The sequence below is a fragment of the Poecilia reticulata genome, linkage group LG6 (assembly GCF_000633615.1).
Source record: "Poecilia reticulata strain Guanapo linkage group LG6, Guppy_female_1.0+MT, whole genome shotgun sequence".
Classification (NCBI taxonomy): domain Eukaryota; kingdom Metazoa; phylum Chordata; class Actinopteri; order Cyprinodontiformes; family Poeciliidae; genus Poecilia; species Poecilia reticulata.
Genome location: NC_024336.1, coordinates 23,548,459 through 23,575,363, shown reverse-complemented (window position 1 = coordinate 23,575,363; position 26,905 = coordinate 23,548,459). Strand labels below are relative to the sequence as shown.

The window sequence follows — 26,905 nt, the reverse complement described above, 5'->3', positions numbered from 1 at the left end:
TGGTTTATCACATCTGCATCAGATAATGGCTCGTTAGAAGGCCTAAGAAGAACATTGACATGCTGAAAAGATTGTTACTACCACTAGGGAGAGAACTAAAATGTGCAGGATGCCGGCCCTCGAGGACCGACTTTGGGCACCCCTCATCATGATGACAAAAGTATTTAATTACTGAACTTTCTAGTAACTAGTCGTGTTAAAACATTGCTTAGAAATATGTAAAATTTTATTAAAATAGAAAACTTAGTCACCGGTGGTTTTTGCAAGCTTATTTGAGAGAACTTCTGTTGTCTCCATCAACTAATGGATCGTAATTTCCTGCATTTCATCTAAATTTTTCATGATCATTGAAAACATATAGTGTTCCTATTATCAACAGCAAACCATGGACACCAATAGAAACATATATTTCCACGCGCAAGTGACAAAAAAATAGCATTTTCTTTTTTATCCATCACTTTTTAATTGTTGTAGTCCTATGGGTAACTGTCCGTATTGCCCATATTAAAAACTTCTCAGCAGAACTGTCTGGGCACCAATGGGGCTGAATGTCTGGTAACGCCCCTGGTAGATCCACAACATTCAGTGAATACAGCCATCCATTGTTGCTATGCCTCAAGTCAACACTAAAACAGTCCTTTAACAGCGGTCGAAAACACACTGGAGGATTTTTGGACAGTTCTATATTTTTCCCTAAAGATCAGAGCTGAAGATGCTGCACAGCGCCCCTAGCGCAGGGTTGGTGCTACAGACAGACCGAGGGAGGAGAGCAGAGACAGGAGGTAGGGAAGCAGACGCTCAGCAGCCGCTGCGGGTGAATGTCCCCGTCAGTCCTCCGCCGCCGGAGTTAGGAGAACCTTCACCGGCCGCTACAACCCACAAAACTCTGCGGCCCAAGCATGCGACGTGGCGGAGGTTTTTATGCCGGCGGTTCACTCGTGCCTTTGGAAAGCTCACATGTTTCTGCGCGGTGTCGACGAGGTAGCAATGTTTAGCCGCGGAGCAGCGACAGAGCCCCGCGGAGTTTGGATTTGCGCTCCCAAGCTTGTCAGATGAAAAAGCCTTACAATTTGTTGACTTAACGAGACGCGGCGCCAAGTAGAAACCCTCGGATGTAGCCTCCACGGGTGGAAGACAAAAACGAAACCCTGAAGCTGCCGGCCGGTGTCTTCCTCCGGTGAACATTCTCCACCTCTTCCTCCTCCCCCCCGGCGAGTGTTTCGGGGAGTCCTAGGCGGCGGGGATGCAGGTGAAGAAGCACCGGGACCCGGGGAGCAGCAGTGGCGGCGACATGCTGGAAAGCGACGCTCTCCGCAAAAACTCATCATGCTTCTCCAACATCAAGATTTTCCTCATATCGGAGTGCGCTCTCATGTTGGCACAGGGCACAGTGGGAGCGTACCTGGTGAGTACCGCACAGCCGGGGCTTCATGCAGCCAGGAGTCGGTCCTGTTACTGTACAACACAGTGAAAGGCTGCAGCTGCAGATTTTCTGCTCCACTCTGGGCTTTTTATGAAAGGGTTGCAGTGACAGAACCCAGAAACCGGCTGCTGGACAGATGTTTGGCTTCTGGTTCTTGTCACGTGGGTAAAGAAAAACTTCAAAATCATTTACAGTTCTGATATTAGGCTAATTAGTTCAGAGGAAAAACACCAATTGGCTAAATTGACCAAAAATGTCATTCAAGGTCAAGACCCCAATCCTTCTTTTTCCTTATTTCTTCCAATCTTCCACACGTGCTCACTCTTTCATTTTCACATTTACTCACACTGATTACAGACAAACGTATTTTCCTGTCTCTCTACACATTGTGCCAGTTGAATTAAAAAGTCAAAAAAAAAAGAGAAGAAACACACAAAGGCATGCGGAACGTTCTTATTTTTTGGAATTGGTGGAAGAAAAACTCCCTCAAATGCTCCACATTATTTATCAAAGCATCTCAGATGAGATTCACAGCCTCAGGCAGCCGCTGTGAACGTTTAGGCTCAACATTAGCAATGTTTATTCTCTTGAGGAAAGGCAGCGTTGTCTCTGCTTGTTCCTAATTAATACACCCAAACCCAAAATGCCTCAGCCATATTTGGACTGGAACATCTTATCTTCTCTGTAAGTGAACCTGCTGAGCATCTTAGAGCTTGAGGATGGTGGTGCCACACTGTGATAACTCTGACAGCAAGAAAGAGAGTGAATCCTCCTTTGCTTCTCAGATAGGACAGGACTGGCGGCCGTTTTTAAAAAATAATTTATGGCACATTAGTTCTGGACACCTGTTCAAACAGTGAGTGAACTGTAAAACTATAGCAGACAGTGAGATTTGCAGTCACCTCATTGGATAAACACAAGCGCTTTTAATTTCCATGAAGTTTCCTTTCCATGCACAGGACATTGGGTACCTGGCAAGATGTCAAGCTGAAAAGCTGGTGTTGACTTAAATGTTCAACTATGGCATCTCTGATTGGATCATTGTGCTTACAGTAAGAGAGTTTGCTGGCACCAGAGAGGGAAAGTTCAACATTTATGGCTCCTTGCCTTCCTGTGAGCTCCTAAAGACAATCAGCAACGTCCTAAGTATCCCGATATAGCAACTCGAGTGCAATAGTGACACAAAACAGACAAAAAAGCAAAAATGTTTTTGAGCTTTTTTATATATATAAAAAAATATATATATTGAAAGTAAGCTGGCAATCAACTCCTGGGACTTTAGATTGTAAGTAGTGAATCATTTTGAGTTGGTAAACACATTGTGTTGGCCAATACAATGATAACGCATATCACAAGTATCTGACACCATTAATGTTGTTTCATTCCTGATCGCCTCTACACCAAAGCATATCCCCATTTCACACTGCGCACGGCCACTTCGTCTTCATCACTTCCTCATTTTTTTGCAGGTGTTTTCTTGAAATATTGAAGCAAGTGGTATAAGAGAGTAGGCTACCAACATTTGAATGTATACTTTATTTTTAATTATTTATTCTAAAAAGTAAACGTTGTATTTAACCTTATTTCCATAAATTTTTGTTCTGGTGCTTGTTTGGACCTAAGTAGATCGATCCAGAATAACTCAAAACTACCCCTTGTTAGGTGATAATAAATGTATCATTAAAATAACCAGTGTTTCTTACATTAGATTGAGTAAATGACCGAAAATTACTTTAATTTGTATGTACTGAGATATATCATTTCTCCACGGCATGGTTGTTATTTTAACATCTAATGGCTGACCCTTTCGCACCTGAAGAAGTTGTGTACAAAACAACTTAAACTACAGGTCCGTAATGGTGACGGGGACAAAAGATGTGCAGCCATAAAGATGACTGTCCTCATATTGGAGAAAATTGTGCAGTACAGTCTGTAAATGCATCAACAAACCTGATGTTCACTGACTAACTTTGTTTTGAGTTTAGTAAAAAAAAAAACAAATCTGATGAAGATTAGGGAAATACTATTGGTTGGGGATTTTCGGATGGATTTATGATAACTACCTTTATCAAGAAACCAGCAGCACATTTAGTCTTTTTCAGTCAAAGTTTCTGACATTTATTTGCTGAATTAACACAAAGATTCCACAGAAAAACTTCTTAGAAAGCACTCGCTTGAAAACACCTAATTAATATCAAGTCAGTAAAAAAAATAAACTTTTATCAGTGCATGTATGGATAAGTTATTTTGAATTTATGCATTATCAATTTAAATGATTGAAACTGTGAGAAAAGCTCGGGTGCATTAAAAATGTTTGCAGCAATATCACAGCATCTTATCTTCAATCAATTACAGGCAGAAATTTATATAGTCTACTAAAGTAAAATTAGAAATGAGGACGTTTTAAACGGATCTAGATGATGGGCATTAGCCAACACTAACAAACGAAGTGTTGTTGAATAGAACATTACAATTCATATAAACTGACTGGGGATGTTGAGCAACTCATCTGTACAGTTTAACAAGAGGGTATGGGTACATTCAACATTTTACATAGATTTAAGACAAGACAAGATCTGAGCTTAAACATTTGTGAAAATTTATTTTAGATTTTTATAAAACTAAACTAAAACAGAAACAACACAGCACTTCTCAACGAAACGTTTGCTTCAGTGAGAAATAGTCTTTTTTTTTTTTTTTTGTACAAGAACATTTTGTATCACCCATAGTATTTATGCCTAACTTTGACTAAATAAAATTTCTGATCTCGGTTCATTTAGTTAAGTGCAGTTTCTTTATAATACTTAAAAGTAGTATGCGGTGCTAATTTCTCTGTATGACTCATGTCCTGACATAGCTGCTGAGAATATCTGGTGTGTTGGGCGTAGCTGCACCTCTGTGACGACAGTCAGATCTGACACTTAAGAGCTCAAGTTGGAAAGCCAAACTAACACCTGGACCTCAACTGTTATGTCCGCAGTGACGTGTCACACCGAGGCAGCCTTCAACCCACTGGGCGCTGAAAGGGGATGTGGAAGCTATTCACTGCCTAACAAAACCCTGTTTATCATTTCCAGCTATCCACTACTCTGCCATTGTCAGCTTATTTGTTATGTTAGTTTGTATTGGGTATATTGGATAATCATGTCAATTGGTTCTCTAGGGAGTAAATATTTAGGTTTGAGATAATGAGGACATAAAAAATAAAAATACAACACCACACCTCAGTAACCTATTACTGCGATTAGCATCTGGCCTTTTTTTTTTATTAGTTCAGCTATTAACAGAGGACTTGACAACAGGCAATAATAACAAAGCTTTAAATGTAAAAAAAAAAAAAAAAAACAACTAAATGGACAACTGGTTGTACTTATGAGTTCAGTCAGAATTATTTTTTATATGTAAACAACGCTATTTGTGTTTTATTTTTTTAAAGCATATTCACAGGATTATTGTTCTTTTTACTTGTGTGCTCATGCTAACGAATGCTCGTAACTAATTCTTAACCTGATTGTTCTCTGCCGTTGGAGTAAAGGAAACCAACAGTCAGTAAGTTCCACCTCATAAAACAGAGAGGAAATTATTCTAAATAGTCTCAGCTCCAGTTAAACACAGCTGCTCAACCATTGCAAATAGCATCATTTTAGCATCTCTGCCTTAGAGCTAAAACATAATGTTATACAGGGGATGTCAGCTGCAGGAGGCCTTGTTTTCTTTATGTATATTAAACCCATTCCGGTTAATTCTGAAAAACGTCTCTACAGGGAAAAGTGTCTTGTTTTTCAGATGAGACACACTGCTCAGTGTTACGAAGTTTACTTGTTGCTGTGCAGCAGATTAAACATTTCCACTGTAATCTGGGCAAAACATGGCTGGGACCACTGACGGAATGGTTTCCATTTGCTTACTTTTTCCTGTATACTTCACGGTGGTTTAACTCCTCCTGGAAAGCGGCCTATTGAGGTCAGAGCTGAAGAGACGAACATGTTGAACCTATCGTACTCAGAACGGGTTTCCCTGCATAGCTAGACTCGCATTTACTCAGATCTTCCATAGCAACTACGGCTCTAATTGGATTTTTTTTTTCTTTCTAAACGTGGGATGAGACTCGACGGGAGGAGCCAGTCCTGCCTGTTCTGTTTACTTTAATTTATGACAAATAGCCACCCAAGGGGCCAAAGTTTTCCATTCCCTAAATTCAGTGGAAGACTCTGGACGCTCCCTACAGTCATTCTCCGTTTGCTTTGAACTTCTGGGAGGGGCATGCTGCACTTAGACTGAGAGCAGCTGCAACACTGACCTGTATGCATCACTTGTGACATCTGCATATCAAAGAAGAAAAAATATTTTAAACTCCTATTTAAAAAAAAAGCCTTACTGTATTATTTGTGACAGTCGTATCACCTGCTGATCTTTTCTGCCTTCAGTAGTGGGCCAGCTGTCATGCTTCTGCAGTTTTAAATCTTTGCTTTGTTTACCTAAGACCCTCGGCCCTGTATCATTATGTAACAAGACAAACATCCTTCACATTCCAAAGGACTTAGTTAAAACTTAGACTGTTATTTTTAGATGCTGTCTGTTGCCTATATAAGTAGCTAAAATGCTCAGCTGAACACAGAACTGCTAATGTAAGAGTTTATTTCACAATGTTCTTCAGAGAAGATTTTGGCATTTAACGTGAAACAGAATCCCTGTTTTTTTTTTCTTTAGATGTAGTGTTTGATCTGTTTCCAATAAGGCTTGATATGAAGCATAATAAGATACTGAATTTTAAGTCAACTATATAAGGATGTCAAGTGGTGTAACGGTTGAACAGTTACTCCATATACTCAATGTGGCGGTTATGTGTTTGATTCCTGACTTTGATTCCTGCATTTATTCTACTGTGCCCATTTGCTGTCCGGTAACTGTCAATATAGGCTACAAGTGCCAAAAATATTTTTTTTAAATTGATATATGATCCAAGATCATCTGTGTTTTGTTTTTTTTGTTGTTGTTTTTCACGTCCAGATGAAAAATTATGTTGAAATGAAAAATGATAGGGTTTGATTTCTTACCATTATCATTCGCAAAAAACATTTTTTTAGTCTACTTGTTATTTCTAGGAAATATCCCAAAATGTTTTGCTGTTGAGTTTTGTGGGAAGGTAAAAAAAATAGCGAACGTAGCGGAACTAGTTGGTATCTGTCACATCTCCTGATGCTGAAGTAGCACTCCACTGTTGATTGCCGTTTTAGATCATAGTTGTACCAGAAATCTGTTACTCAGATAAACATGTTGTGAGTTGACATAAATAATCTGTCCTGTTATCTTTGGAACAAACACTAAGCAGGAATGGACAAAGGGGACAGTTGACTTTGTGCCCCATTAGCTGAAATAACTGCACTGTGCTCCTAACTGGAGGTCTTTCATCTATGTCACCCAATACATTTGTTTTCAATCCCTTCATTCTGTCTCAGCCTAGTTACATTTGTAAACACAAAAAGCAGAATTTTGGGGTGTGCCTTAAAAATCAACTCTGCTATGACAAGCCCCATGCTGTTTATTATATTGGGATGGATTAATAAAAAATATCTGTTAAAATAGGAATGAAGTCTCTAAACATTAGGATGCCATATAAAAATAATGTCTCAGTTAAACACCTGTGCAGTATATTTCTTGTCTCAAATTATAACTTAAAAATTACTATGTACCACTCTGGATGTCAGCTGCTCAGTCAGCTACTCTGTTAGCTCACTCTTCCTGGTAGTGGAGTATTTGTAGGCACTGGTCATTTTGTCATCAGAGTGAAGCAATTAAAGAAAAAGTTGATTGAAAAATACTGAAAACATTTTTTATGTACAGCCATATGTTGTATGTTCTAATATAGGTGAAGAGAAGTTATGTTTAAATGCTGAGTTAGATCTCTCCTTTGAGTTTACAGAAACACAAGAGTTAAAAAGTTCAATCAAATATAAGAATAGGTTAGCATAAGAGCTGTAATCAAAGCCAGGATTAGCGCCTTGCTGCTTTGTTAAATGTTAAAGAAGTAAAAGTGGAATTCCCCTAAATTTTCAACATTTAAAAACATGCTGGGATGGCTTTACTGACACTGTTGCAAACAACCAGTCTGCTGTTTTTTTTTTTCCCTGTTTCTGATAAGTTTCTACTTGGTTTTAAATTGGAGTGTGGATGACAGCTGGTGAAAGACAGAAGCTGGTGGTGAAAGTAAATGAGTAGAACAAAGGTCCAACCTCTTTGTTAGCTTAAATTTGATTCCCTGTGCTCAGATTTGTCGTTTTGTCTTTCAGGTGAGTGTGCTGACCACCCTGGAACGGCGGTTCAACCTGCAAAGCGCCGACGTTGGAGTGATAGCCAGCAGCTTCGAAATCGGCAATTTGGCACTGATTCTGTTCGTAAGCTACTTTGGGGCCAAAGCACACCGGCCCCGTCTGATTGGCTGCGGGGGCATAGTGATGGCCTTGGGAGCTCTCCTCTCAGCTCTTCCCGAATTCTTGACAAAGCAGTATGAGATAGAGAAAATTCACAGGACCAACTTGGGTCGGGATGTTTGTTCCAATACTAGCTCTGGTGAGTCTGAAGATGAGATTCTCTGCTCCAACAAGGCCAACACCAACATGATGTACCTGCTGCTCATCGGGGCCCAGGTCCTGCTGGGGATTGGGGCCACTCCGGTGCAGCCCCTTGGAGTTTCCTACATTGATGATCATGTGAAGAAGAAAGATTCCTCACTCTATATAGGTGAGAAACTTTTTTCATCCTATTAAAAAAAAAAAAAACGGAGATTCAAAGTCTTTTTGCCATTTCAAAATATATAATCTGGTTCAGGTAAACTGACGTGCAGAAAAACGGCATAATTATCACTGTAAAAGTTAAAAATAGCTATCCGCAATTTCTCAAACATCCAACGTGGCTGTGTTTGGTCACCGCTATCAGACGCAATTTCTGCACAGTTTCAGTCAAGCAGGGACACCTGCAAGCTATTCCTTTGTGGCAAGTCGGGGCCTGTTGATGCTTGTGCCAGGTGAGCATTTCTCTGAGCTTTTAATCTCCATTTAAGAGGCGAGGAGGCAAAAAAGGCGGGGGCCTACTTTGTCCGATACTCTCTTAAAGGGAAAATGCTGCCGATGTCAATTTTCAAGGTGCTTTTCAAAGTGCTTCCTGTGCAACATTCAGATTATACAATGCTGGGTTTTTTAATACTTTGTGGTTATGTAGGTATTTTTCAATATTGGTATTGTCAAGGCACTTTGACTACTTTACCCAGTGCACAAGGGACAAGGGAACTAAAAAAACTCTTACTTGGATACTTGTGAAACTGAATGGTTTAGATATGAATTATTGTCTATATACAGTATATGTATATATAAATATGACAGTTTCCAGATGTATTTAGATCCTTTAACTTTTACACCCCTAGATAAAATCCAATACAACCCATTGTAAACCATCACAAGTTCTCCTTGTCAGATTCAAACGTAGATATTCTGGGAAGGACCCCGTAAGGTTTCTGTAGACAACATAGTGTTATAAAGATCAAGGAACACAAGTGCAGAAAAGGTTTTAAAGGTTTGAACATTGCAGTCATGACATCATTCCAACCTAACAAAACTACAAACCTACCAAGACATGACCATGAGCCTGTGCTGATAGACAGAGAAGTGACAGAGGAGTAACTCTAGAGGAACTAAAGAGATCCACACCACCAACTATTCCACTGCACATACACTCAGAGCTACAGTGGAATGGCCTAGGTTAAAGCATATTCATATGCTTGAATGGCCCAGTCAAACTCCTGACTTTAATCTAATAAAAGAAAATTGATAAGACTTGAAAACTGCTGTTCAAAGATCAGATCCAATCAATTAGGGATACATTTGTTGTATTTTCCTTTTCTGTCACACCAGTCCCTCTGAAATGCATCAAAGTTTATGTTTTTGCAAGGTACCGTATTACGATTACTACATCCATCATAAGTCCTTGTTAATGTTTTTCGTTAAACCACACAACCCTAGAATGAAGTTCTGATAGTGCCAATAATTTAGTGTCCAGACTGTCGCGTCCACCTGTGATGGAGTAGGTGTGTGAACAGTGCGGGATGTTTGCTATCGGTGTCGAGCAGAGACAATGAGTGCTGGCACACACCCTTCCTGATCCGTTCTACAGCTGCCTTTTGTCACCCAGATGCAGATGTCACCTGTAAACAATGGCAGATCTGTACTCTGTTATCTAAAGCGTAGCGCAGATTAACCTAACTGCCCGTCTTTGTGTTATTTTATTTTTTTTTGTACCAAATATGAGGGGTTTTTCTAGAGCAACGAGTCCACATTCGAAACCACATCGATCCTTCAAAAAGCACAGCGGAAGGCTTTGACTTTTTTTGTACCGTTTTTTTTGTGGCTTAACAGTTTTATGTTTGGATGTGGGCTGTAGGTGATTAAAGTTTGGCAGGCATAAGTGGGGAGAGATTTGGGTCTGGCTCCTCTGATAAGCTGCAGGGAGAGTTGGAGGGGGAAAAAACAAGCGGTGAACTGTGAGGAACAATGTGGTATTGAGTCTTGCTCAGCTGATCGTCCTAATCCTTCTGCTGCAGGCCTGTCATGTGCCCCCGACTGCATGAATGGTGCAGATTGTCTGAACTTATGAGAGATTCTCTTTCATATGCAATTGATGTGTTCTGATTGTTGAACTTTTGTCATGGCTAAATATTTACATATTTCTTGCAAATTTTGCTTTGGGCTTGGTTTCATTTTCCATGTGAAACACAGCCAGGTGGCAAAAAGTCATCCCGACCTATGACCTATAAGAGTTTGTGTTGGAAATGTGGTCAGAAAATGCTTAGCGGTCTGGAAATTGTGTCAAACAGGAGTTATAGAAATTAACACCTTTCAAGCCGAACACTTCATCATAAACCACATTTGTTACAAAAAGTAGTAGACGGCATGAGTAATTTCCTCTGTTATCATTGAACATTTGCATCAACATGCTTTGACCCACGTAGATTTCTCCACTTCGCCATGTGCTATACAAAAAAATTAGGCATTTCTTTAAACTGCATCTCATCTCACTTTCAGTGCTTCCATTTCAAAGAGGTTGATGCTTCTAGCTTCTAACAACTATATGTCCAAAATACATGAAAGAAATGAGTACAACACAGCCACAAGTTTCCTGAGAGTAAAAGTTTTAAACAGCAGTACTCGGCACCATACTGGTTGCTATGACAATTTGGCCCACAATTAGAGGGAAGTTCAAAGAAAAGCTTTCTTAACGCCAAAGGTTGGAGATCTGACAAATCAGCACAGAGAATTAAAAACCCTGTGTTGCCAGTTTAGTCTATCTGTAATTCACCACAAGGCAGAATGGTTACTTTGTGACAGAAAATGTATTTAAAAAGCAAACAAACTACATTTTCATCTAAAATGATCACTTTTCTGCACCACTTCTGACCAGCATTGCTACTCTGATGTGCACAGGCAATCACCAGCATTTAATTCTTTTCCTATTATCACAAGAATGTTTCAAAGAATGAAACACAAGGGAGTTAAAGTCAAACAAACTGTCAGCATTTGTTTAGACAAACAAACCCTTCATTAGACTCTTGTAGTCTGTATGCAAACTTTAAAATCAAAGTTGTTCCTTCATGTTGGAAAGGAATGTTTCCAAAATCTCTATAGTAGTACAAAGCTTTAAGAATACCAAAACAAAAGATATAAAGTTCTGTCGTGTTATTATATAAAAAATTGATTAATTTTGCATGTAAACACGTGGTACACTTTAGCAGCATTTGTCACATTTACAAGGTTTTAAAAAGTACCTTGTTGAAGATTTAGTGGACTCGGGTGTATTGGTGTCAAAACAGAAACATTCGTTTTTCAAGTTTCACATCATTTTATCTTTTAAAAATTAAGTTAGAAACATCACTATTACCTCTGATTTTTGATGCACGACGCCGAGTGCAACGGTGGGATGCTTTTTATCTGCTGGCCATATTTACCAAACTAATTGTATTCTAAGCTAAATGTCCAGGAGAATCGTTGGTGGCTAATTGCTGTAAGTGTGCATTGGCGGTGGTTGGGGAAAGATCGGATCAGAGAATAGCAAAGCAGTCTGGAGAAGAGCCATAATTACAGAGCGGGCCAGGAATGCCAACCAGCCAGCCACGAGGTGGGCCGGAGTGGGTTGAGGCGCACATGCATACCACACAGGCCTGTGAAAAACAACTCCTCCCGAGGCCTTGGCTGCCTGTTTTTACTGCATATTCTTTAGCGAGCATGTCTCACACACTCCAGCGAGGTCTGCTGTGGCTCCTCACCGGAACCTCATTAAGCTTACTGTCATTGCTTGAGTGGATTTTGGACCTTCTATTCTAGAAGTGGTACGTTTTCTCCTTTGAGGGAACCTCTGCCCTGTTGCACTTTAAAAGCAGGAGCCCACCTTCAGCGTTGTTTGGGTTTGTCTCCCACTTCTAGCTATGCTGACACTAAATCGCAGGATAAAAGGAAATAAATATTATTGGACATGTTGCGTCAACAGGATCTGGCCCTGCTAAGTGACCTATTACTACCCTCAGCTAATTCCGGCTCTTCCCACCAGACCCCCTGACTACATAAATACACAAGCCAGGACGCACATCCCAGGTTTTAGAGCTGCACACTGTATTTCAGAGCACAGACCTCACCCAGCTGCCTCTCTTGGTTTTAAAAGCTTTTAAAACAGCTTGGGATTCCCTCATCAAACTGTAATGTAAAGCATGTACTGCCTGCAGCATCAGACGTGTATGACATAAATCTATTAACACAATTTGAGGACCTCTTATGTAAAATCACACACGTTTTGTACACGTGAAAGCTTTTTTTGTGTGTGTGTGTGCATAATCGATGTAGTGTACAGAAGTGGTTAGAGGGCATATGTTTCCGTTTTCTCAACTTGTTTCTCCTCATGGAGAAAAAAATAAGAATGGTTGGTAACCCATTCTTAAATGACCTTACATATGCTGACAAATATTATTCATTGCAAATTTTAAATATTCAGCATGAAAATAGCCATAATGTTGTTACATAATGTGATTTTGAGCGTCTTCATTCTGCATAGTCTTTGTTTACTTCTCTCCTACACACTGTGCTCTCATGAATTCAGCAAAACTACCCAAAAAGCTTCCATGATTTGCATATATTTATCCCTCTGCTGTCAGATACAATAATGAAATACGGGCTTATAGCAAGCTGCAAAGTATTCAAAGTCATCAAGTCATCCTGAGAATTGTAGGGGGGAAAAAAACAGTTTAGCCTTAGTTTCTAAGACTTGTGTGTTAGGATATTTGGCAGCTGATATGTCCTGGACAATGCTTGCAAAGCAAAAAAGCTTTATTGTTTGAATCATGTTAGTGAAAGTGCAAAAAGGTCCATTCACCTGGTGGTTTGACCAAACCCCTTGAACTTTTTTGCATATTTTTGCTACATCTCAATGGACTTCATTTGGATTTTATGAAATAGACCAACACAAACCACTCCAGCAGTGAAACAGGGAGGTGACATTGTCACAGTTACAAAATAATTTTCTACATTCATTGTAGACACATTCATAAGTTTCATTGAATCCATCAAGAGTGTGCAAGGGTGGTCCTAGCCTGTTTGACACCCTGGGCGAACAGCATTCAAGGCGGCCCCCCCAGTCAAAGTCGTGACATAATTCCATGTGAGAATCTGAATCAAAATTTGAAAACTGATTCACACATATTCTCTCCATCCAATCTGTCTGAACTTGAGCTATTTGCAAAGAAGAATGAAGAAACAACTTTGGCTCTAGATGTGATAAGCTGGCTGAGAAATCATTAAAAACACTTGCATCTGAGGATTACCAAGATTCATTTGAGCTAAATACAAATACATATCACACTTTTCAGACTGAGTTAATTTTTTTAATGGAAAACAATGAATAATATATCCCTTTCATTCCACACTTGGAAGTGTTGCTTTACTACATAAAATCTCAATAAAATGCATTACAATCTGAGGTTGTAACTTTTTAACATGCTAACTTAAAAAGGATTGAAACAAACTGCCACATTTAGGCTATTTATTGTTCTCAGAAATAGAATTGACAAAAGTTGTATTTATTTGACAAAGCACCCTCAAAATCATGACTTTGCATGTAAAAATCTGGGGTCGTTAAAGCCAGGCTTCGAGGGCAGGTCTCCTGCAACTTTTAGATTTTTCTGTTTCAGCATACCTGAATCAAATGATGGGAGTTTTTTTTGCATAGCTCCAGAGAACTGGCTGCATACCGAGGAGGTAATTAAGTCATTTGATTCAAGTGTGTTAGAGCAGGAACATCTAAAGCTTGCAGGACACCAGCCCTTGAGGATTCAATTTAAAGACCCCTGGTATAAATTATCCCTTGGAGGAAAAGTTGGTCCAAACATGCACAGTGTTGCTTTCAGGCCAAATAAATTTGCTGCTATCTCTCATTACTGAGACGGGATACAGAAGGATGGGGAAACTATGTTGAACTGGTAAAACAGCATGACGGAAAACACCCGCTAGACAAGTATTTCCTGGATATACAGATCAAACTCTTGAAAGACTGAGAAAATTCTATGCGATTAAACCTGGAAAGCTTCAGCCTATGTTAACCGATGATAATGATATACATTTACACTGAATTATTTGAAAACACAGTTTATATTCAGTTCTCATCCACATTATGTAATGCATGTGTCATAAATTCACCCAAACTTTCCTTGCCTTATCCCTGAAGGGCGCTTGGCATATTGTAGCAATTTAGATAAATCTGAAATCTTCATCTGTGAAGTCACCATCTGAGCTTTGGTCCTTAAATTTTAAAAGTTAGCTTTTTTTTTTTCCTTACAAACCTCTGCTAACTGACATATCTTCATTAACTTCTAAACACATTTTCTCTCCAATTCAGCTGTCAGTCAAATGACTAAAGCAGTTCGCCCACTTATGGGCTGCTATGCTGCAGGAGTGTTTTCAGTGCCAAACCATCTACTTTATTTAATAAGTGCACAATGACATGGTTTATATAAAAACACACTGCCTTTATAGTTTTTGACAAACAATATAATAAGTAAGCAATTATGATTATAGCCCCCTTGCCAGGAAAAGACAACACTCTACGCAACATGACGGCAGGAGCGAACAAATTTCCTCAAGCACTGGGGAACTGAACAATAATGGCAGGCTTCAGCTTTTTAAGACCTTATCACCTTTCACTGAAAGCAGTGTCAGAGAATTCACTGAGCAAATTCTCTGATGCGTTTCTCCATTTCTTGTTGCTCTTATCTCGGCAGCCTCAGGTTTGTCGGGAAAACCGACGCCATCCTTGAGAGTCTTGTCAACATTCCTGCTGAAGCTCTCTGACTCCAAGGGAATGCTGCAGCAGGTCCTTAATATAAGCTACTTAAACTCGAAGCATGTTAATGTCATCTTGAAGGATTAGATCCTAAATGGGTTTTTCCAGCCCCGCCATAAGCTGCATGCTGAGTTTGCCTAGCAACGGTAGTATGGGTTATCTTAAGATGATAAATGGGAATGCAGCAAATGCTCATCAAACACCCGCAGCTCTTGTGCATCGCTGTAAAGCACAGTACAGTGTGAGCTTGGTGTTTCCACCGCAGCTTACTGTTCTGCAAGCTGCGTGACCCTCGCTCAGCTTGGTTACCTTTTCCGGAAGATGTCTTGAGTGTGAGAAGGCAGGGAACATCAGCTTGTTAAAGAAAATGTTGTAGAGGATGGGGAAATACTGGTATGTACTCCACACAGTGAGGTCATCTACGCAGTTTGGAGTCTTCTCATATGGTGAACTGGTGAAAGATTCATTAAATCTAAACACAAGGAAGTGGAATGTTGTGATCATTGTCTTATCAGTATTACTGATGAATGGAAAATTATGGTTTTGTTTTGTTTTTTGAGCTGAGGATGTCAGATACTTTTTAGTAGTCTGTATATTGTATAAATACAAATAAGCTATTTGTTTTGTGTTGTTTTTGTGGCTCTAAACAAGTTTCATATAGCTAGACCAAAGACAAAAATGGCAGTAAGGGGTTGTAAAGGCTGCCGATCCCTGTGCTAATTTGAGAAAAGTCAATAGCCTCCAGCAGTGTTTTGCTCCTGAAAGCTTTGGCCGATCTGAATACTCAAGCTTTGCTCGTCCATATAATGTGGTTTTTTTTAAATGTGTTTTTTTTTTTGTTTGTTTGTTTGTTTTTAAGCCTTTCTAATTCTGAGGTGGAAAATGCTCCTTTTTTATCTTTGCCTACATTTAAGTTTTCATTCATTTTAAACTGTGTTTTAAAAAGTTTGTTTGAAATTATCCAGTTCAGGTTGAATCAGTCTTAGTGTTTTCTATTTTCAGCTATGATCAAATGCAGACCTACTGAAAATATGTGAAATGGTCCTTTCGTTCAAAGACAATAGGAACATGTCACTCTGTCACAGTTGGTTTTGTCTGCTGCTGCTGACCCAGAATCTACCACCCAAACAAATTAGCATTGGTAGGACTTCTTCGGTTCTTTTGTGGCCGAATGTTGTCAGTAGGCGTGGGGCATATGGTCATGTGAGATAAAATATATTACAATACTGTAATTAAGCAGCCGGCTTTCATTGATTATTCAGATCATTGTGCTGTGTTTTAGTCTAAGTAACTGCTTGCTACACAGAGCCTGCTTATTTAGTGTGACAAGTCTTTGATCCTTAGTTGGATCATCAGGACACTGAAAAAGTGTGTGAGCGCTAAATAGGTCAAACCCCTGTATGATCTGGATCATCACAGATGACAATTATGACACCCTCTGGTCATATCATCACAGCCTATTAAACTAGATGTGAAAGCTTCTGGCCTTTGCCAAGATTAATAATCAGTGTTCCATCTGCTACTGTCAGTACAGGCTGAAATGACTGCTGTGTTTAGCTTCCTTTTTTTTTTCTTTTCTTTTCTTTTGCCCAAGCATGCCTTTGACACCTTTTAGTCTTTATCGTAAATTCAAGTAGCCTATGCAAACCTTACTGTGGTGCCAGACAGTCTACTTGAATCAATCTGGGTCAGGCTCTGTCACTGCTGATTAAAAAGGGGATTTTTTTTATGTCATCCATTGAAGGAGGAGCCCGGGGATAAGGGTGGGAGGAAACGAATCATAAACCCAGTGGCATCAGGAAACTGTAACCACAGAAACAGACTGTTATTTGGCTGTTGCAACTGTCAAGGATACGTCCATCACTCTGCTTTTCAGGTCTTCACTGTTTAAAACAAACAAAGACTTATCTAATGTGCTTGTGACCTTCCATGGATGCAACTGCTCATTAAAAAAAAGCCCTTGATCTTAGCAAGTGAACATGTAAGCAGTATTTATACATCCACCGCCAAGCCCCGGGCCTAATTGATTGGATGGTCTCTAAGAGCTTTGTGGACCTCTTGGATTACTGGCAGCATGGTCAGTACTTAACCCCCATATCAGTAATAGTATTGTGTTCAACATAGCTGTACCTTATCAAATGGACTCTGATCAGTAGGTGATATCAGACATAAATGGCTGAGTGCCATATTTTATTTTCTCCATTGAAAAATAACAAACATATTTTATGATTTCCAATATGTACTTAAATGTTCTCCACTTGTTGAGTGTCTGCTTACAATTGTGACAATTCAGTTCAGATTTTGAAATTGAATTGACCATGTGGAGATGGGTAATATTAAAAAATATATATTTACACTGGAATAGTATTTTGATGATTCTGCAACCTTAGCTTGACTGATTGCATTGCATTAATTGCTTTAATTTTTGGACATTTTGCTTAATTAGAGAATAATTCCTTCCTCTTTATAATGTGAATATATTCAATGTGAATATTTTTTTTCTTCTTTTGTTATAATAATTGTTTTCCCACAAAATATATGTGATAATCATAATTTCCTGCAAACAACTAACCAAAATAGATGAGTTAATTCCTTGGTGTTCACCTGGACAACAGACTGGACTAAAGTTGCTACAGTAAAATTTTAAATTGTAACTTAAACTGTAAAAAAATTCAAGTAGAAAGTGTACTTTTGTAAAGCACCTACAGCTACTGCTCTAAACCCACTAGCTATAGGTTTGTTTGTTTTCTGTTGTTGTTTTTTTTCCTTCAAAAACACCTATTTTCTGCTCTTCAGCACCGATTCCATTTAGAATCCATTTCCTCAGCATGTAGCACAGTTTTTGCAGCATTTTATTTGAGCCAGACATGTTGGTGTACAATCAGTTGCATTTTATGAGCCCACTTCTCTCGTTTTCCTGGGAAAAGAGGGGGAAAAAAACTGGCTGCTGGCATCTCTGTCCTGATAATTAGGCCAAACCACCTGCAGAGGAAGCTGTTACCAGCTGCTGTCAAACAGTCTCAAACCTCTTCCTGCTCTCTGTCTTCAATGGAGCAGCTGCAGCTCTCCACCAGTGTTCTGTTCTGATGCTTTAGCCTCTGCCTCCTTCCCACCAACATAGCCACCCAACAATGGAGGCTGTGTGAGGCTCCATACCACTTCCAGCATCTGAAGATGGTTACAAACATCTCACTGTGTGGCCGGCCCTTGCTCTGTCACGTTAACTTTCTCACACTGACCCTCCATCACCGTCCCCTTCTGTTGCTTTCTGTTTCTTTTCCTCATTTGACCCGGCGCCAACACGGTTGGCTGTCTGGCCAAGACCTCGGAGCGTCCAGTATCACACCGCTGCTCAGTTTGGAAACATGCCCAGCCTTAGCGTGTAATCTTATGACTCAGGGAAGTCATCAGCATTGTTATGACTGGAGTCGATGCTTGCACCACATATCAGTTAAAAATCTCTTGATGACCACCTTGCAAGTGAAGCGAATACTTGTAGCGATGATTTGTAGAGGCAATGAGCTGTACTTATATCTGCAAGTAATGTCTGGTTAAAATGACAGTTGTTACATTAATTATGAGTTTGTGTTGCGATTCAGGCAACAAAAACTAATCGACTTAGGTCAGTGGAATCTAATGCTGGATCCGTTTAGGTTATTGAGCACTCTGAGCAGTTCCTAGACTAATTTTATGTCTCAAAGCTATTTGGAATTAGAGATTAGGGTACTCCATGTCAGATTAAAGTGCCCGATTGGCATTGACCTTCAAGGTGAGAGGAGAAAGCAATTACAAACATGAGATTTGACTCATTCTTGTCATTTTGAGCTGCAACAAGTGTTCACCGCATTGAATGAAAACTCCAGGACTCACTTCGTTCTGCACTGTTTTATCAGAACACAAAACCTCCATCTACAGATGACTGCCTCAGTTTTGTGGTTTAAGTTTTGTTGTTGTTTTAAGTCACAAAACGGAAGCATAGCAATGTTGAAAGCATTTTGAAGCCATACAAGTGTTAAAATAAATGTTAATAATTTTTCAAGTAATAGTTTTTGCTCAAATTCCTTTTTTAAATGTAAGTCATTTCAGAATTTTGAGAACGAACAACTAGGATATATACAGACTTGGTAAGAAAGTGTGCCCCAACCAGATTTTCTTTCCTGTAAAATATCTACTATCTCTATAGTCTACTTCATAAATGTTTTAGGGCCAGATGTTGATTTTTAGATTACAAAATCATTTATATCTGTGAAAGGCCCTTTGTTTCTCTTTTTCCATCCCACCACAGGGTGCTTTGGCAAAAATCATTTTTTCTCTTCATTGTCATCTAAAGGACTTAGGCAGCTCTGCTGTCGCAGCCAATGAGTTATAAACTAGGACAAAGATCTGTGAGGCACAGAGGATTGCTTTTATTTTGTTTATTTATTTTTTGCTTCTTAGAGCTACTTCATCGTTTCCTTAGATGGACTGCAAGGCTTTTGTGACATAAATATCATCATGTGTACCAATCCTTGTGGATCGTTTGGACAAACTGAATGTGCGGATTACATAGGACTGCAACTTCTGAACAAAAGCATGATGCATACATACAAAGTTAAACACTATCAGCAATATAAGAATTTCTTGTCTTAATTCTAAAGCCGCAGAACTTTATATATTTTCTGAAATTTATATTTTTAGGTTCTATTATAGTCTCTTATTTTTCTTGGGGTTAGCAAATGCATTGTGCTTTCAAATCTATTGTGTAATCATTGAGTAATAATAGTGAGGCCAAAAACTTCAGAAATGGTGTTTACAGTGTCTTTCTATGTTTCCATCCATATGTTCATCATCGAACCATCTAATCATTCATTCATTCATTCATATTTTGTTTGTCATCAATCAATTCTCTTCCCTACACTCTGGAAATTTAACAAGCACCATTCATTTCTCTGAGTTAGTTGACCGGCTAATTAACCAACTAACACCCGCATGTTAAACTATAAATGGGTATTTCACAATGTAAAGTTTGTAAAGCATGGATGCTGGAAGTCCTGGGCTGTCTTTTGGATCCTTAAAGTTGGAGAGTGGTTGTAAAAAAAAATAGAGAAGCAGATATTTGTTTAATTTTGACAAAAGGACTGAGTTTCACAAAAGATTGCAGAAGAATATTGACTGTTGAAGTAACGTGAAACAAAAATCAAGCTCATATTTCAAAACGGCCCACCAGCAGGATTCTTATTGGTTCCCATCAGGAACCGGCTGCAAGGTGTTGCTAAAATGCACTAATGACATAATCTTGGTTGTCCTTAAATTGAGACAAAATTCAGTCTACCATCAGTTTGTTTAGGAAAAAGGGCTTGCTAAAAGCCTGCGCATAAGCCAAGTCCATGACGGACTTTGTTCTGCAGTAACCTCACTGCTCATCCTCAGAGGGTCAAAAGGCTAATAGCATTAAACATGTCCTCAGGCTGCAGTTTTTATTCAGCAACCATATGGCATCAGTGAAACTGTTTGTACCCTTATCTGCTGTGGTTGAGATGGGAATGTCAAACTGTTTTTTTACTGTCCGATTATGTCTCCCTGTGTGCCAATGGCCAGTTTGAAATTTTAGATGATTTGACGTAAGCGGAAGTTAATGTCGGATGATCCTGACGTAATGGCATTTGAATGTGAGTTGAGAGCCGGCGATAAGCTTTGGCATGTTATATAGGTCATGACTGTGTGCACTCAACAGGGTTACCACAGGATACGGCAAACCTGTGTACCTCTGTTTGTATTTTTGTTATTTTGGATATTCCAATCTCATAATCAATTAAAGCCTCATTTTAAAAAAAAAAAACTCATTTAAAGAACTTATTTGAAAATTTTACTGCAAAGATGAAGATACGTTGTTGTTTTTTTTTTGTTTACCAGTATAAATACCTTTACTGTTATGGTGGGGCTTAAAGTTTTCAGGTTACAAAGAAGCTCTTGCGTGTTTTTAAAATGTCCAGATGGTGAAGATTTTTTTTACTTTTTTATGAGAGATTTTAACCTTGATTCTTAAAGCCTCTAAGGTGGGTCGAGGCTTTACTTTCCTTGGAGAAAGCTGCTGTCTAATGCTGTTAGCTCTGAAATTTGGGAGACTGTTAATCTCTTCTGTACTTCATCAAAATAAACCTTGCCTTAGAAAAGAAAAGGGTACAACTTTTATCTGCTCATGTTCTGACAGCATGAGTTTACAAGCTGGATGTCCCGTTCTGATTTGTTTAAATTAATTATTTTTGATCAACCTTTTTTGTGGATTTAGATGGATGCTTGGTCTCATTGTGATCCTTAAAAATATTTTCTGTCGTCTTCTTGAAATTCCTGTAGATTTGATCTAGATCTAGGTTTTATCGGAGCCTATTTTTTTGTCGGGAAAAATCTAAAACTTCTGTTCTAGAAAGCCCACTCTGTTTTCAAGATATAACCGGTGTTCTTACATTCTTTTAAACTATCTATACCGTTATCTATCAGATGCAAATTTGCTAATCTCAAGAAGATTTGTTGATATCAAATCAAAATGTGCTTCAGAAATGCTTGGTGTATATGCTTGTGCAATTAGACACAATTTAATAAACAACAAACAGAACATACATTACATTAACTATGATAAACAAGTTTTAAAATAATTAATCATTGTCTTATTTTCTAACATAACAAAAACCCTGTTACATTAACATGGGAGTGAACACTTTTGAAAGCCACTCCACATATTAAAAAGGGACTTTTTACTCAGTTTAGTCTGTACTGTCGCATATCCTGTCGGGTAGTTTCATGTTTCCTGTCGTTCAGTGGTAGTCACTCTTGGTGTTAAATAAAAGCATCTTGTGTTGTCAAAACATGTTTGCGGCTCCTGAATAGTCTTAGAGAAATGTGAGATCAGAATGTTTTCATTCCTGTCAGAGTGAATGAGGGGACAGTAACTTTGAGTCTAGATGGTTAGATGGAAAACAATAGACGTGTCTGAAACGTCTTCCTGTGGTGGATCAAAACCACTTTTGATCTTTTGCAAAATACGGTGTATTTCAAGACTATGGTAATATCTATTTATATAATTTTTAGAGAGTAGGTATTTCTATTATTATGTTTGAGAGACAATAAAATGAATGCAGGTAAGACTGGGAAATGGTGAACTAGTTTCTATGTATTATAAAGTCCACATCCATTTTCTCACATACATCCTGCAAAATAAGGATTATACAATTACAATATTTATGTAGTCTTTCCATTTCTGCCCCTCATCAAGTTAAAGAAATACCTTTTAAGGAGAAATGGGTTTTCTATTTGCAGCAAATTACTCTCTGCAGCATTTAGTCATTATACAGTCAGTCAGTTTCTTCCATATATGATGACTTCTTTCACAATTTAACTGACAAAGGAAATTACATCAACAGATTGTTTGATACAATTGTCTACTTCTCACTTCTTCCTCTTTAGGTCAGTCTAGTTGACTCTTATGAGTCCACACATTATTCATTTATAAGTTGTGGTATGTGTTTTATATAGACCAGAAGTAGTGACATATTTAAGACCTTTCATCCTTCTTGATGGGGTTCTTTTGTGAGAAACCATGCAAAGGTTGAGAAAGTGGCTATTTAAGGCATTCAGAGTGAAGCATGTCACCAGTTTCTCACATTTATTGTAACCGTTCAAAGCAAGTCAGTTATACAGAAACAGCTGATGTCACTGGCTGAAAGCTGAGATGGCACTGCTTCACCAAGAAGCCAAAACTTTTTTTTTGCTACCTTTTAGATTTCAGTGAGAATTAATAAATAAGCCACTTTCTTTAACATCACCAGAAAACATCAAAGATTGACGTTGAGTTTGCATGGATAGAAAGTCATTAAATGTACATGTTCACCAAAATAATTTAAGATATGAAAAATACAACTTGTTGTAGCCAATTAGAGCACAAATATATGTATAAACAGAATCAACGCTTCTATTACTCACGTGACAGTTTATTCTGCTGACGCCTCGTAGAACTTTATAGTAATTTTGATGATATGTTTGGTTTAACAGAGGAATGGCTATTTTTGCTAACACCAGTTAACAAGTAGCATGTCCCATATGTACACGTGTTAATGTACGTCTGTATGAAAACTATACATGGACTGTGACTAAATTAGTTTATTCTTATGTTTTGACTGTAACCAGCCAATGACATTCACTTGTTGAAAAGATAAATGCTGCAGAGACTCACTAAAAACTGACATTCTGAGTCAAATTCGTGCTTGGACATGTTTGAGTTAGGAATCTACATTTCGTGAACCTTCCAATCAGGAGGGTAGGTTGATGCTTTGAAAAGCCTGTGAGATGTAAAGGGACACATGTCATTATCAGGAAGACATATTCAGGGATAGCAATTAATGGAAATGAGCACAGATAGTTTTTTTAAACTAATCAATCAAATTTGTAAATTAAGGCACTGTAGTAAAAACATTGTTTATTACAGCAACAGAGGTGAAAGACTTGATTGTTGCTGCTTGAGTTTTTGGCCACTATGACATTATTGTACTGGAAATGGCAGCAATGCTTTCCCCTCGTCTTACTACTGGTTGTGGCTTCTCAGCTTTAGGACTTAATTCTTGGAGACAGTAGTTTTCATGAACTGCTATTAAGCAGAAAAATTTCATAGTATTTACTGCTAAAAGTCAGTCTATCTGAAAGTAGCTGTATTCAGTCATTCTAACCCAGGAGACCCATCTCCTGCTGCCTATTATTGATTATGTGACAAAACTCGTGTTCAGATGAAACACTGGCTCCTGGCTTATCTTCAGTAATCATCTAGCTCAGCCTCAGTTTCTTAAACTGGTCCCGGTTGTGAAAGTGACACGAGCTGCTGTCTGGCCATCCACATTACTCCATCCCTTGGCTCCTATTTAGCTCAGAGGATTACTGAGCCAACTTGAGTAGGATTAACAGAGGAGAAGGAGGAATACCCTTTGTGCCCTGAGAGCAGGAAATTAACTGAGAGTTAAGTTGCATTTCAATCCTGAACTTGGATAAAAAGATAGAAATGTATAAATGCGGGTTGTTATGGGGAGATCCTTCCATAAACGCAATAAATTGGCCTCTCTGGGCTGTCGTCTGACAAAGTTATCTTTTCTTACATCTCAATCCTTGCTTTAATGATCTGGGCGAATGATTAAAGCCTGATGGAGTTACTTGAATGTGAATGTTTAATGTTTACTCTAAACTCCCTTTTCAGCTGCAGTGCAGGGGCTCTGCGATCCATCTGCTGGTTAATTAATATCTTGGAGAGGACAGGCCTCATGCACAGTGGCTCTGCAGCCCTTTCCAGCGGTTTCTAAGTAAATTAGTGAGAGACAAAAACTCTAGATGCAAGCTTTGTTATTGAATTACTTCTGACATCCTCCCCTGAGACCATAATTCACAGCGTACTAAAAGGCTTAGGCAAAGTACAGCATGAACAAATTAGTTTGTTTTGTTCTTATCTTGTAGTGGGACTGCTGGAAGGGGGAAAAGGGGGCTTGGAAGTTGTTTGGAAAGCAAGTGTATTGCGAAGATTACAGCCAGCTCCGTGTTGTTCCTCACGGAGAGTTAATGGGCTTAATTTAGATTTTCTTATTTCCTGCTTAATCCTGCTTTGAAATACGCAAAATGTGTCCCTTTGCAACATGTGCAGACAGGTTGTAGTCTTATTGGTAAAGTGCGGACAAAAACAAGGGTGGCTTTTGTGGAGAAAAACATCTGAAGCACTAGGATGACGGGGTAGAGAGAGTTGGGGAAGGTGAAAGGGCAGTTGTCAAACAGAGGCTGTTTTACAACTCAGAGAAAATTAGTTTATAGTTAGCAGCAAACTATAAATAGTTTGATGGGAATCTTCAGTTAGGCATGGTAGTTTCCAAATCTTAGCTGAGTTTTTACTAAAAACGAATAAAACAGTTTACCTATTGTATCGGGGAGTCAGCATCAAGTCCAAAACATGTAGATCTGTTGACAGTGAGATTCCGATCATTTACCAGTTACACAAATGTAAATCTCTCTCTACAGTTCAGAAGATAGATAAACATGACAGAGAAACAATGAAAGAGTCTGTTTATTGTGTCTAACTCTGTTATGAGACTTCTGTAATTGGTTTAGCTCCATGTAAAACTACAGCTTCTCAGCAAATTTGAACTTAAGGCATCTAACAAGACAAACCGGTCCAGTTTATACAGGTTACAATTCGGTTGAAATTCAGATTAATCAATTTAATTCCAAGAGAACTTTGTCATATAATCAATTCAGATCCAGTGATGTGCATTTACATTTATTCCTTTTGATAATACAATTGAAACGCATTTAATCATTAAGTACCGATAGGTAAAAAGTTATTCTTCTACAGAAGTCCAGGACAGCATGAGCAAGCATGTGGTGACTGTGGAAAGGAACCATTATTTCTAAATGGGAAGAAAACTGCCAACAAAACCAGGCTCAGTATGCGGAGATCTCAGTCATCCCAGCTTGAAGTTTAAAAGGCAGAGAGAGAAAATTGAAAATCAAGAAGACACTGATCCAAGAGAAGGTGAAGCAGAGTAAAAAAAAGGTTGGACACTAAAAGTTCTGTTAATGACTCTTCCAAGAATGTGTCAATTAAACACAGAATCATTGCCTTGGAGGTCTGTTCTATGTCAAAAACAGCATGAAAAGTACAGCAAATTAATGGGAACAGTTCCTCAGTGAATGGTTCCATTCAGGAAAGATGCACAGCTAGACAAGGAAACTGGAAGCCAATAGTGGTTTCTGCAGCAAAGGAGGAATGGGAGCTTGCAAAAATCTTATAATATCTTTACCAATGAACCGCTCTGGGCAAGAAACAAACACAAAACCACAGGGCCAGGAGTACCACCTAGAGAAAGAAAAAAGTGTTGAAGCAACACAAAGTTAATAGCGCCAATAGATCTGTTTATGGCTCTGCCTAGGAATGAGGCACAACTAAACAAAGAAGCATGAGATGGGAGAAAAAAACAGAGTTACCAAAATTAATTGCCACTATAGCTCCATGAAGGGTATTTTTGGAAAAAAAGATCAAACTAAACAAAGGTGCACTTACAAGATGTGTACCATGTACTTATCAAAAAAGAGAGAGAGAATCAAGACTAATGACTTTTTTGCTCTATTCCGCTGGGCAATGAGTACCCTTTATGGAAATAAAAACATTGATACCACACAAAGTACATGGCAAAAATGGTTTTGTTTCTCTTTTACAGAGAACATTCTTTGTCAAAAAAAAAAGGGAAAAAGAAAGTACACAAAAATAATAGTAGCCTTATTCCACTAATGGGTCACAGGCAGACGCACCGGGCCATGTGTAGTATCAATGGAAAAAACAGAGGCTGAGAGAGTGCAATGTTAATGGCAGCAGTAAATGAGTAGTCCAAATTACCTCCAGTAGCTGAAAACGGTTTCAGCATAACTACAAAGACAGCTCAGGCTAATCTAAGCCAATCAAACTGTAAGTTTATCTAAAACGAAAGTCTGCTGTTAAAAGCAAGCAGAGTTTCTGTCTTACAGACAAAGACTGGAAGAAACTTCAGAACTTCAGAATCAGACTGCACTCTTAATTTAGGTGCCTTCACTAAATCAATGCAGTTTTACAACGTTTGGGCAACATTTCAGTTTGGTTGGATTAGGAGAGCAGGAAGAACACGTGATCCAATCTTGCCTTCTATCTTGCATGAACATTGAATTCATAAGATGAAGATGAGCACCGCCAATTTCAAAATCGCGGGACTCTGTTGTATTCTGGCAAAAAGCGTCAAACTGTTATTATGGGGGATAATGTTATCACCTAGTCAACCGTAAAGCAACCGTGTGTCAGAACGAATCTCAGTGGAAACATTTCTCCTCACAGTGGTCGCTGACTTGCGGTTTAGCTGGGCCATCACCTCCCTGAAGGTGATTTTTTTTTTTTTTCTAACTCAATTTCCTCCTTTACATTTCCCATGGTGCAAGCGATTGTGATGTTGTCAGCACAAGAAGACAACACTTGGTTTCTAAGGAAACTGAGCACACCAACCTCATTTGCAACACCACAGGCAAATGTGGTCGTCACATTGTGGGTGCAGTGCCCTTATTGAGTTTTTTTTTTTTTTTTGTCTT

The 26,905-nt window shown here is 38.8% G+C and overlaps 1 protein-coding gene across 1 annotated transcript in view; it reads left to right on the top strand.

Moving 5' to 3' along the window:
• The first annotated feature begins 692 nt into the window (after positions 1-692).
• slco3a1a (solute carrier organic anion transporter family member 3A1a) overlaps positions 693-26,905 on the top strand; it is a 36,754-nt gene continuing 10,541 nt past the window's right edge. Inside the window, exons 1-2 of the mRNA XM_008412356.2 lie at positions 693-1,405; positions 7,714-8,164. Of these exons, the coding sequence (XP_008410578.1) occupies positions 1,244-1,405; positions 7,714-8,164 (613 nt within the window). The 5' untranslated portion in view covers positions 693-1,243. The remainder of the gene's footprint in view (positions 1,406-7,713; positions 8,165-26,905) is intronic.